Source organism: Neofelis nebulosa, chromosome X (assembly GCF_028018385.1).
Source record: "Neofelis nebulosa isolate mNeoNeb1 chromosome X, mNeoNeb1.pri, whole genome shotgun sequence".
Taxonomy (NCBI): domain Eukaryota; kingdom Metazoa; phylum Chordata; class Mammalia; order Carnivora; family Felidae; genus Neofelis; species Neofelis nebulosa.
The window spans coordinates 70,253,856-70,266,773 of NC_080800.1; the positions used below are offsets into that span (position 1 = coordinate 70,253,856).

Consider the following 12,918-nt stretch of genomic DNA (forward strand, 5'->3'; position numbering starts at 1 on the left):
AAAATGAGAAATAAGACAAACTGAATAACAATCTCTGGAAGTAAAAAATGTCCACATTATATCATGAGAGATTTAACTACAATACAACCTTATTTCTTAGGAAAATAATTGAGTATACTTGATCTATGCATTACTGTTCTTTTCATGAATTTATACCTGCTTAGTTGTATATTTTTTTATTTCAATGACTATGCTGCTTACAAATTTTTGAAACACTAAAATGTATTATTTTTTCAGACTTTCATCACTCATGTAATTTGTTTTAAATGCTTTAAGAATTTTATTGAAAATTTTTTTAACTATTTTAAAATGTGTTTTTGAGAGACAGAGAGAGACAGAGTGTGAGTGGGGTAGGGGCAGAGAGAGAGAGGGAGACACAGAATCCGAAGTAGGCTCTAGCCTCTGAGTTGTCAGCACAGAGCCTGAGGTGGGGCTTGAACCCATGTACTGTGAGATCATGACCTGAGCTGAAGTCTGACGCTCAACTGACTGAGCCACCCAGACGCCCCAAGAATTTTTTTTATCAACAAAGCAATATACTTTAATTCTACTTGGAAAAAATAGCATATATAGAGGTGAAAATAACAGACACATATATGACATAGAAACATAAAATAGATAACACTTAACCATAAAAAAGCAAATACATTAAACATACTATAAAATGGAGTGTTCTTGAATGGAACAAATCACTAATGTAGCTCAGGTTTTGTTAAGATTTCATGTCCAGCCACAATAGACACACACATTACAGAACTATAATAACTCTGTTATGTTTTTTTTAAGTCAACATTGTTTATTCCTTTTTAAAAAATTTTTAATATGAAATTTATTGTCAAATTGGTTTCCATACAACACCCAGTGCTCATCACAAAAGCTGCCCTCCTCAATACCCATCACCCACCCTCCCCTCCCTCCCACCCCCCATCAACCCTCAGTTTGTTCTCAGTTTTTTTTTTTTTTTTTTTTTTTTTTTTTTTTTTTTTTTTTTGGGACAGAGAGAGACAGAGCATGAACGGGGGAGGGGCAGAGAGAGAGGGAGACACAGAATCGGAAACAGGCTCCAGGCTCCGAGCCATCAGCCCAGAGCCTGACGCGGGGCTCGAACTCACGGACCGCGAGATCGTGACCTGGCTGAAGTCGGACGCTTAACCGACTGCGCCACCCAGGCGCCCCTGTTCTCAGTTTTTAACAGTCTCTTATGCTTTGGCTCTCTCCCACTCTAACCTCTTTTTTTTTCTTCCCCTCCCCCATAGACTTCTGTTAAGTTTCTCAGGATACACATAAGAGTGAAAACATATGGTATCTGTCTTTCTCTCTCTGACTTATTTCACTTAACATAATACTCTCCAGTTCCATCCACGTTGCTACAAAAGGCCATATTTCATTCTTTCTCATTGCCACGTAGTATTCCATTGTGTATATAAACCACAATTTCTTTTTTTTTTTTTCAACGTTTTTTATTTATTTTTGGGACAGAGAGAGACAGAGCATGAACGGGGGAGGGGCAGAGAGAGAGGGAGACACAGAATCGGAAACAGGCTCCAGGCTCTGAGCCATCAGCCCAGAGCCTGACGCGGGGCTCGAACTCATGGACCGCGAGATCGTGACCTGGCTGAAGTCGGACGCTTAACCGACTGCGCCACCCAGGCGCCCCTAAACCACAATTTCTTTATCGATTCATCAGTTGATGGACTTTTAGGCTCTTTCCATATTTTGGCTATCATTGAGAGTGCTGCTATAAACATTGGGGTACAAGTGCCCCTATGCATCAGCACTCCTGTATCCCTTGGGCAAATTCCTAGCAGTGCTATTGCTAGATCATAGGGTAGGTCTCTTTTTACTTTTTTCAGGAAACTCCACACTGTTTTCCAGAGTGGCTGCACCAGTTTGCATTCCCACCAACAGTGCAAGAGGGTTCCTAATTCTCCACATCCTCTCCAGCATCTATAGTCTCCTGATTTGTTAATTTTAGCCACTCTGACTGTCGTGAGGTGATATCTGAGTGTGGTTTTGATTTGTATTTCCCTGATGAGGAGCGATGTTGAGCATCTTTTCATATGCCTGTTGGCCATCTGGATGTCTTCTTTAGAGAAGTGTCTATTCATGTTTTCTGCCCATTTCTTCACTGGGCTATTTGTTTTTCGTGTGTGGAGTTTGGTGAGCTCTTTATAGATTTTGGATACTAGCCCTTTGTCCGATATGTCATTTGCAAATATCTTTTCCCATACCGTTGGTTGCTTTTTAGTTTTGTTGATTGTTTCCTTTCCTGTGCAGACGCTTTGCATCTTCATGAGGTCCCAATAGCTCATTTTTGCTTTTAATTCCCTTGCCTTTGGAGATGTGTTAAGTAAGAAATTGCTGTAGCTGAGGTCAGAGAGGTTTTTTTCCTGCTTTCTCCTCTAGGGTTTTGATGGCTTCTTGTCTCACATTCAAGTCCTTTATCCATTTTGAGTTGGTTTTTGTGAATGGTGTAAGAAAGTGGTCTAGTTTCATTCTTTTGCATGTTTCTGTCCAGTTTTCCCAGCAACATTTGTTAAAGAGACTGTCTTTTTTCCATTGGATATTCTTTCCTGTTTTGTCAAACATTTGTTGGCCATACGTTTGTGGGTCTAGTTCTGGGGTTCCGATTCTATTCCATTGGTCTATGTGTCTGTTTTGTGCCAATACCATGCTGCTTGATGATTACAGCTTTGTAGTAGAGGCTAAAGTCTGGGATTGTGATGCCTCCTGCTTTGGTCTTCTTCTTCAAAATTACTTTGGCTATTCGGGGCCTTTTGTGGTTCCATACAAATTTTAGGATTGCTTCTAGCTTTGAGAAGAATGCTGGTGCAATTTTGATTGGGATTGCATTGAATGTGTAGTTTTAGAGCTTTGGGTAGTATTGACATTTTAACAATATTTATTCTTCCAATCCATGAGCACGGAATATTTTTCCAGTTCTTTGTATCTTCTTCAATTTCCTTCATAAGCTTTCTATAGTTTTCAGCATACAGATATTTTACATCTTTGGTTAGGTTTTTTCCTAGGTATTTTATGCTTCTTGGTGCAATTGTGAATGGGATCAGTTTCTTTATTTGTCTTCCTGTTGCTTCATTATTAGTGTATAAGAATGCAACTGTTTTCTGTACATTGATTTCATATCCTGCGGCTTTGCTGAATTCATGTATCAGTTCTAGCAGACTTTTGGTGGAGTCTATCGGATTTTCCATGTATAATATCATGTCATCTGCAAAAAGCGAAAGCTTGACTTCATCTTTGCCAATTTTGATGCCTTTGATATCCTTTTGTTGTCTGATTGCTGATGCTAGACCTTCCAACACTATGTTAAACAATAGCGGTGAGAGTGGACATCCTTGTCGTGTTCTTGATCTCAGGGAGAAAGCTCTCACTTTTTCCCCATTGAGAATGATATTATCTGTGGGTTTTCATAAATGGTTTTTATGATGTTTAAGTATGCTACAGGCCAATATCCCTCATCAATAAGGATGCAAAAGTCTCAATATGATTCTAGTAAATCGAATTCAACAGCATATAAAAAGAATTATTCACCATGATCAAGTGGGATTCATTCCTGGGCTGCAGGGCTGGGTCAACATTCACAAATCAATCAATGTGATACATCACATTAATAAAAGATAAGAACCATATGATGCTGTCAATCGATGCAGAAAAAGCATTTGACAAAATTCAGCATCTTTTCTTAATAAAAACTCTCAAAAAAGTTGGGATAGAAGGAACAAGAATTTTGTTTTTAATAGAAGTTGTATGTATTTAAGACATGGAACACATTTTGATGCGCATATACATAGTACAATGATTACTATAGTCAAGCTAATGAACATATCACAGTTATCATATTGTTTTGATGAAAGTACGTGAAATCTACTCTTAGCAAATTTCATTTCCAATATTTAAAAAAATTTATTTAAGTTTTTTTAACGTTTATTTATTTTTGAGACAGAGAGAGCATGAACAGGGGAGGGACAGAGAGAGAGGGAGACACAGAATCTGAAGCAGGCTCCAGGCTCTGAGCCATCAGCCCAGAGCCCGACGCGGGGCTCGAACTCACAGACCGCGAGATCGTGACCTGAGCTGAAGTCGGACGCTTAACTGACTGAGCCACCCAGGTGCCCCTTTTTAAAAATTTTTAATATTTGTGTATTTTTAAAAAAGAAAGAGAAAGAGAGAGAGAGAGAGAGAGAGAGAGAGAGAGAGAAGGGTCAGGGGAGTGGCAGAGAGAGAGAGAGAGGGAGACAGAATCTGAAGCAGGATCCAGGCTGTGAGGTGTCAGCACAGAGCCTGATGTGGGGTTTGAAGTCACAAACCATGAGATCATGACCTGAGCCAAAGTCTAACACTTAACCAACTGAGCACCCAGGCACCCCTCCAATATTTAATACAGTATTATTAACTATAGTCATCATGCTGTACATTAGATATATAGACTTATTCATCCTACATAACTGCAACTTTGTATTTTGACCAACATCTCCCCATTTTACCCTCTTCCCTGCCCCTGGTAACAACATTTCTACTCTATGCTTTTATATATTTAACTGGTTTAGATTCCACATATAAAAGAGATTATATATATATATATATATATATATATATATATATATATCTTTCTGTGTCTGGACTATTTCATTTAGCATGTCTTCCAGGTTCATCTGTGTGGTTGCAAATGACAGGATCTAATTTTTCAAGCAGAATAGTATTCCACTGGATACTTGCCCACCACAATATTTATCCTCAAAGAGATCTTTGTTCTCCCATGTTCAGTGCAGCATTATTCACAATAGCCAAGAGGTAGAAACAATCTAAGTATCCATCAACAGATGAATGCATAAAACACTAAATTTTACATCTAGATTCAATGTCTATAAATATGGGAATTTTCAACCATGGTTATTTAGGAACCAATAGCAATATTTTCTTTACATATAAAACCTACATTTAGTATACTGTTAGCCCCAGTGTCTCAAGAGAAAGTTAAATACAGTTAAAGAATTTTTATTTATCATCTGAAAGGCAATAGGTAAAGAAGATTAACAAGAATCCACAGTTGTTATTTAAAACAAAAACAAAGAACCTATAAATACATTTTTAAAAATAAAGATATTTAAGGTAATTATATGTGTTATCAGTAAATGGCACGCAATAGCTTTATCAAACATTTAGAAGATGCATAAAAAATGTTTGTTTTACCTTAATGACATGTGATGCATCATATCTATTTGGCTGAACATTCAGCAACTGATCTCTGTGGGTTATCCATGAGTGTTTTAATACTTGTTCTGTAGTGTACCGCTGATGTGGGTCCATATGTAGCATATGGGAGAGTAAATCCTACATTATAATGAAAAAATATATATATATATACACATACACACATATGTGAAACTGTATAGCAGTAAAAGTTTTAGTAAAATGTATTATTTCATATTTTCTTAAAATATAAATCATCAGTAGCTTTGTGATCAGTTTTCATTGACCTATATACAGGAAAAACTAACCTATACTCTGCACAGATAACTGTCAGAATCTTCAAACAGATTTTTTGATATATGGTAAACCATCATTTATCATTTCTAAATCAGAAGACACCAAATCTGTGGAACTGGAATGTGGTTAGTGGGAGAGGAAGAAAATATAAAGTAGCAGGAGTTATCCTAGAATGTGTGAAATGGTCAAGAGTAGAAAAGAGCTATTGATCTTTGCTGGTAAGCTGGGCCCCAAAGTATAAAGGTATACTTTTATATAGAAATTTCTACAATTTTATATAGTGTAGAAATGTACAACATAGAAGGGAGAACCCCATGTTGTTAACACACTCCCAATAATTGGGGGTTTATGTGTAAATTACTAAAGAAAGCAAAACATAAATTCAAGGCTAGCAGGTGATGGCTAGCACTCTTTAATGGTCAGAATATCCTAAATTTCTCACAGAATAATTGTGAATATGCTTATTTATTTCTGTTATAAAAAGTTGTAAACGTACTACAACTTGATAGTTTACCTCTGTGTTAATAACAAGTTGTAAATGTACTATAACCTGATAGTAAAACACAATTTTAAATACAAACTATCTTTATCAAACATCTTTTAGAAAAAGGAGAAGTGAACTCTCCTTAACAAGCATCATATAAAATAGAAACAGTCATCCATAGCATAAGTAGTGAAACTAAAGACTCTAAGTAGTTACATCAGAATTTGAAGAATAATAAAAGTATGTAAGAGAGTAAAACAACAAATCAAAATCTATTGGAAAAAGGACAAATATGAAAAAAATGAATGGGAAAATAATTTAATGAAGCCCTGCACCAAGATTTAGAGCCATTTCGGATCTCCAACCCACAGGTAACTCTATTGCAATATGTTGATGATATCTTGTTGGCGGCCCCTTCTCATTTAGAATGCCTGAATGCCACCAAAGGACTCGTGAGTCTTCTACAAAAACCGGGGTACCGAGTGTCAGCCAGAAAATCACAGGTCTGTCGTACTGCAGTGACCTATTTAGTTTACAACCTTAAAAAAGGTAAGCGCTATCTTGGTGAACAAATAATTCGGGCTATACTCGATATTCCTCAGCCTAAAACTCGCAAACAAGTCCGTGAGTTCCTTGGGGCGGCAGGCTACTGCAGACTATGGATACCTGGCTTTGCTGAACTGGCAGCCCCTTTGTATGCCACCCTCAAAGGGTCTCCAGAATCCTTCATGTGGGGAGAGACTCAAACTAAAGCCTTCCAAGCCTTACTAGATGCTCTCATGACCCCACCAGCCTTGGCCCTGCCAGATCTCACCAAGCCATTCCATTTGTAGCCGAAAAAGGGGGGGTAGCCAAGGGAGTTCTGACACAGCGCCTAGGACCTTGGCGCTGACCAGTGGCTTATTTATCAAAACGGCTGGATCCAGTTGCTTCCGGGTGGCCCCCATGCATTCGACAAATTGCCGCCACTGCTCTTCTAGTTAAAGATGCAGACAAACTAACCTTGGGGCAAGTATTGTCTGTCACGGGGCCCCATGAAGTGGAAACTTTACTGCGGGCTCCCCCAGAGCGTTGGCTGTCAAATGCTCGGATTACCCAATATCAAACATTGCTACTCGACCAGCCCCAAATACGTTTTTGTGCTCCCACAACCTTAAGCCCAGCCACTTTGCTGACTGAAGGACAGAATCCCCCTCTACACTCTTGCCCAGAAACCTTGGCAACGATCTCGTCCCTCCGCTCTGATCTTATGGACATTCCTTTACATGACCCTGATATCAGCATGTTTTCAGATGGCAGTAGTTTTGTGTTTCAAGGGCAAAGGTATGCCGGTGCTGCGGTGACAACAGACCGTGAAGTTTTATGGCAACAGACCCTTCCCCCAGGAACTTCAGCCCAACACGCAGAGCTCATCGCACTAACAAAAGCCCTAAAACTTGGAAGAAACAAGTCAGTTAACATTTATATGGACAGCCGCTATGCTTTTGCAACCACGCATGTACACGGATCCATTTATCAAGAGCGTGGTCTCCTCACAGCAGAAGGCAAGGCCATCAAAAATAAAGCTGAAATTTTAGATCTTCTAGCAGCCATCTGGGAACCTGCAAGGCTGGCAATCATTCACTGCCCAGGACATCAAAAAGGCAACTCCCTAGAGGCAGTCGGAAACCGCCTGGCTGATGCAGCAGCCCGAGAAGCTGCCCTAACTAAAAGTGAAAGTGCCTTGGAGCTACCGATCTTGACAGAGCCCCTGCTTCCACTGGAGCCCAGTTACACTCCTAAAGATTTGGAGTGGGTTTCCAGAAAAGGGGGAAGTAAGATGCCGGGACAAAAGTGTTTTCAGGATCCTGAAGGTAAGATACTCTTACCCGCGGCACTCGGGCGGCGCATGGTGGGTCAGCTCCACCAAGGGACTCATCTGGGAAAAACGAAGATGGCGGAATTAGTGCGGAGAAAGTTCAGGGCGCAAGGGCTGGGAAAAGAGATTGAAGAGGTGGTTGAAAGATGTGTAAGCTGCGCCCAAGTAAATCAGGGTGCAAATAGGAAGGTTTCAGAAGCTAAAAGAGATAGAGGAATTGAGCCAGGCTGCTTTTGGGAAGTAGATTTTACTGAGATTAAACCAGGGAAATACGGATATAAATATTTGCTTGTTTTTGTAGACACCTTCTCCGAGTAGGTCGAGGCATTCCCCACTAAATCAGAAATGGCTCAGGCGACAGTTAAGAAATTATTAAATGAAATAATCCCTAGATTCAGGCTGCCTCTGAGCATAGGATTGGACAATGGCCCAGCCTTCACGGCGCAGGTGTCCCAGGGTCTGGCCCAGGCATTGGGAGGAATAGATTGGAAATTACATTGTGCATATAGACCCCAGAGCTCGGGTCAAGTAGAAAGGATGAACCGGACCCTAAAAGAGACCTTAACCAAATTGTCCCTTGAGACAGGCGAAAATTGGGTTGATGTCCTGCCTTTTGCCCTTTTGCGAGCGCGTTGTACTCCATTTGTCAAGGGATTTTCCCCTTATGAAATTTTATTTGGCAGACCTCCACCTATCCTGCCAAGGCTAGGAGACGATGTAATGGAACAGTTGGAACAGGACCATTTGCTGGCTTCGCTAATGGCCCTGCAACATGTACAGAAGGAAATAACCAGGGCCTTGAGAGAAGCCTTCACTCATCCTCCTGTTCTTCCCCACCCCTTTCAACCAGGAGACTTAGTCTGGGTCAAAAGGCACGAGCCTAAAACCTTGGAGCTGCGCTGGAAAGGACCACACACCGTGATTCTGACTACGCCCACAGCTGTGAAGGTAGATGGTGTCCGAACCTGGATTCATCACTCTCAGGTTAAGAAAAACTGCGTGAAGGCGGGAACAACCTAGACTGATACAGAACCAGATAACAAACAGCAATGGAAGGTTCAATGGCATCCAGAAGTTCCTTTAAAGCTAAGACTGATGTGGGAATAATAATAATTTTCTGGGTTTGTATGGTGATAAGTGTGGGGGACTGTATGGAACTGCATCCCCTATCTTTTTGGCCACACCAATGGGAACTCAGGGACACTGTCACGGGAAAGGTGATAGCATCTAATACCTCTTCCACTGTGCCTTGTTTTTTGTTTGATTTATGCGACTTGGTGGGGGACTCATGGGGGACTTTAGTTACTAATTATAAGCAGTTAACGGGCTTCACTCCTCTGGTCCCCAAAAACCCCTATATGGTTACTTATGGATGTGGACACAGGGATCAAGAACAAAAATTGGCTAACATACCAGGGTTATACAGTTGCCCTGCAAAAACAAAGGTCGAATGTGAAGGAAAATGGGGTTGTGAAACGCTGGCCCCCTGGCTGGCAGGACAGGGCCATGATCCCTTAATCACCCTCCTTAGAACTCCAGATCCCAAATGTAAGACTCAAGGAAAATGTAACCCAACAAAAATATGTTTAAAAAAGGTTTCTATTTCCAGTACCTTTTCCTCTTCCTGGGACACTGGACACACTTGGGGTCTCAGGATGTATGCTCCAGGAGTTGACAAGGGCATTTCCTTTGTTATACAATGGGTTAAAAGAAAAACTCCACCCAATCTGGTAGGGCCAAACAAGGATATGATTTTACACCCCCCACTCTTTCCGACTGTCCCTTCCCAACCTACCCTGCAATCGGGTGCCCCCACAAAGTTGGAATTACCAACTATAGGTCATATCCAGAACCTGTTCTCCCCTGAGACGCATTGGCTAGATGTAGTAGATTCTATGTATGCTTGGCTAAATTCATCTCACACCGAGATTGTACAAGATTGTTGGCTGTGTTTAAACCCTAAACCTTCATATTATGTGGGAGTGGCTACAAATGCTAGCATTGGACAAGACATAGAAAAGCATGTCGTGAAATTGCTAAATCCAAGCACGACATTGTGCCCTTGGGGTTCACGACCAATTTTAACCCTAGGAGACCTCCAAGGGCAGGGTTGGTGTATAGTGTCCCAAGAATATAATTGGCAGAACTCCCCTTACGAAAAACTCTTGTGCAGAAGTGTATATTCCAAGTAGTTCAGATACTGATAGCGCCCAAAATATAGCATACCGAGCCCTTACTGGAGCCTGGTTTGCTTGCTCATCAGGAATTACCCCCTGCATTGCAGCTGCATACTTTGGGGTCGGCACCCAAGAGATTTGTATCCTAGTTCATATTCTCCCACAAATATACCTATATAGCGGAGAAGCAGGGAGAGAACATTTACGTCTATTTGAAGGACATTCCAGGGTAAAAAAGGCAGCACCAGTCCTCATTCCACTCCTAGTGGGACTGGGAATTGCGGGATCCACAGCTATTGGAACTGCTGGACTCATTGTGGGGGACCAAAATTTCAAAACTGTAAGCAAGCAAGTGGACCGAGACCTAGGCTACTTGGAAACTTCAATTTCTCGGCTAGAACACCAAGTAGACTCTTTAGCCGAGGTTGTATTACAAAACAGAAGAGGGCTTGATTTACTCTTCATGAAGGAAGGGGGCCTCTGCATGGCCTTTGGAGAAACGTGCTGTTTTTATGCGAACAATTCTGGAGTAATCCGAGACACTCTCAGTTTGGTCAGGGATAATCTTAGGGCCAGGGAACGTGCCAGGGAAGCCAGCAATAATTGGTATCAGAGTTTATTCTCTTGGTCCCCCTGGCTCACATCACTGCTTACAGCCGTAGCTGGGCCACTGCTATTGTTACTTCTCGGGTTAACTATTGGCCCGTGCATTATCAACTGGTTAGTACAATATGTCAAGAAGTGAGTTAGTGAAATAAAAATTATGATGATCAGGTCCAATTATATCCCCTTAGTTCCTAATGATGAATCAAGGGATTGATTCACTAACAAGAAAAGGGGGAAATGTAAGGGTTAAATTGTAGTGTAGGGCTAATGCTTAGCTTGAAAAATAACAGCTTTGTGTTGACATTGAAGGTTAAGAGATAACAGCCTTGCTTTACTCTTATAAATTACGCCTCATACTCTTGTAAATTAGGCTTCACCAATTAAGGAAACAAAAGTTCAAAGAAAAGAGCATCAGAGGCAGGGTCAAGGAGATCCACTGGTTGCAACTTAGAGGCAGAAAGTCTAAAGTAAACACCTCATTAGGCAACTGTTTCTAACTCATCTGGAAACTGTTTCTTTGTTCTGTTCCCAGGTGATGATAAAACGATGTGATCGGTTATAAAAACTCTGTACCCCGGCTCTTCGAGGCCGCACTCTTTTTTTTTTTTTTTTAATTTTTTTTTCAACGTTTTTTATTTATTTTTGGGACAGAGAGAGACAGAGCATGAACGGGGGAGGGGCAGAGAGAGAGGGAGACACAGAATCGGAAACAGGCTCCAGCCTCCAAGCCATCAGCCCAGAGCCTGACGCGGGGCTCGAACTCACAGACCGCGAGATCGTGACCTGGCTGAAGTCGGACGCTTAACCGACTGCGCCACCCAGGCGCCCCAAGGCCGCACTCTTATCAAGAGTGTTGGTCCCAATCGGTCGGCCTTGCCTCTCATTGTAATAAACTTTGTTGTGACTGTCACTGGTGCCCTTAGCATTCTGTTTCAGGAGTCGTGTGGATGCAACACTACAGACCCAACAAGTTCAATGAAGTACAAATACAATATATATATATATATATATATATATATATATATATATATCAAGGACATCAAACCAAATCTCAAAACCCAAGGCAGAGAGAATGTTAAAAGCAAATAGAGATTAAAAAAACACATGTTACATATAGTGAAAAAATGATAATAATAACAGAAGATTTCTTGTCAGAAAAAAATCGAATAACAAGACAATATAACTCCTGAACAACCAATGAGTCAAACAAAAAATCAAATGGTAATATAAACAAATAAAAATGGAAATAAACCATACCACAATTGTGGCACCTGGATGGTTCAGTTGGTTAAGCATACAACTCTTGATTTTGGCTTAGGTCATGATCTCACCATTCATGAGTTCGAGCCCTGCATTTGGCTCTGTGCTGACAATGCAGAGCCTGCTAGGGATTCTCTCTCTCTCCTTCTGTCGTGCTTGCACTCTCTCTGTCTTTCTCAAAATAAATAAATAAACTTTAAAAAACCACCAAAACTTTATGAGATGCAGCAAAAGCAGGTCTAAAAGGAAAGTTTATAAAAAAGAATGCTTACACTAAGAAAAAAGAAAAATATCAAAAAAAGAAAAGAAAAATGAAAGATCTTTAATAACTCAACCTTATACCTCAAAGAACCAGAAAAAAAAAGAAGAAAAGAAAAACAAAGCCCCAGAGCAGAAGGAAGGATATAATAAAGATCAAAGCAGAAATGCATGAAATAGGGACCAGAAAAACAGTAGAAAAGATCAAGAACTAAGAGCTGGCTTTTTGAAATTATAAATAAAATTGACAAACCATAGCCAGACCAATCAAAATAAAAAAGAAAACTCAAATAAATTAAATAAAAAAGGAAAGAGGGGACGTTACATATGATGCCACAGAAATAAAAAGGATCATGAGAATACTATGAAAATTTATATGCCAACAAACTGGAATATTTAAAGGAAACAGATAAATTCCTAGATACACATATCTTACCAAAACTGAATAATGAAGAAAAAGAAAGCCTGAAAATACCAGTAATAATGTGTAAAGAGACTGAAGTAGTTAATAAAAAATCTTGTAACAGAGAAAATCTCAGATAGTTTCACTAGTGAATATATGAAATATTTGAAGAAAATTAATGCCTATCCTTCTAAAACTCTTACAAAAATTGAAGAAGAGGAATATTCTCAAACTCATTTCATGAAGGCTATGTTGCCCCAGTATTAAACCTCTATAAAGATAGCATAAGGAAAAAAAAGGAAACAGGACAGTATCATTGATGAATATAGATGGAAAATTTCTCAACAAAATAGTAGGTAACTAA

General features: G+C 40.1%; 2 protein-coding genes across 4 annotated transcripts in view; one reads left to right on the forward strand and one right to left on the reverse strand.

Annotated features, from left to right (window-relative positions):
- The window catches only part of RPS6KA6 (ribosomal protein S6 kinase A6), a 241,591-nt gene that overhangs the window by 4,991 nt on the left and 223,682 nt on the right, over positions 1-12,918 (reverse strand). For all 3 annotated transcript variants that reach the window (XM_058712430.1, XM_058712431.1, XM_058712429.1), the window contains one exon: positions 5,212-5,352. In XM_058712430.1, coding sequence (XP_058568413.1) covers positions 5,212-5,352 — 141 coding nt within the window. The remainder of the gene's footprint in view (positions 1-5,211; positions 5,353-12,918) is intronic.
- On the forward strand, positions 7,138-8,903 carry LOC131501931 (uncharacterized). The gene is made up of 2 exons (XM_058712432.1): positions 7,138-7,845; positions 8,701-8,903. Exons 1-2 carry the CDS (start codon positions 7,242-7,244, stop codon positions 8,868-8,870), a joined length of 774 nt encoding a protein of 257 aa, XP_058568415.1. The 5' UTR covers positions 7,138-7,241; the 3' UTR covers positions 8,871-8,903.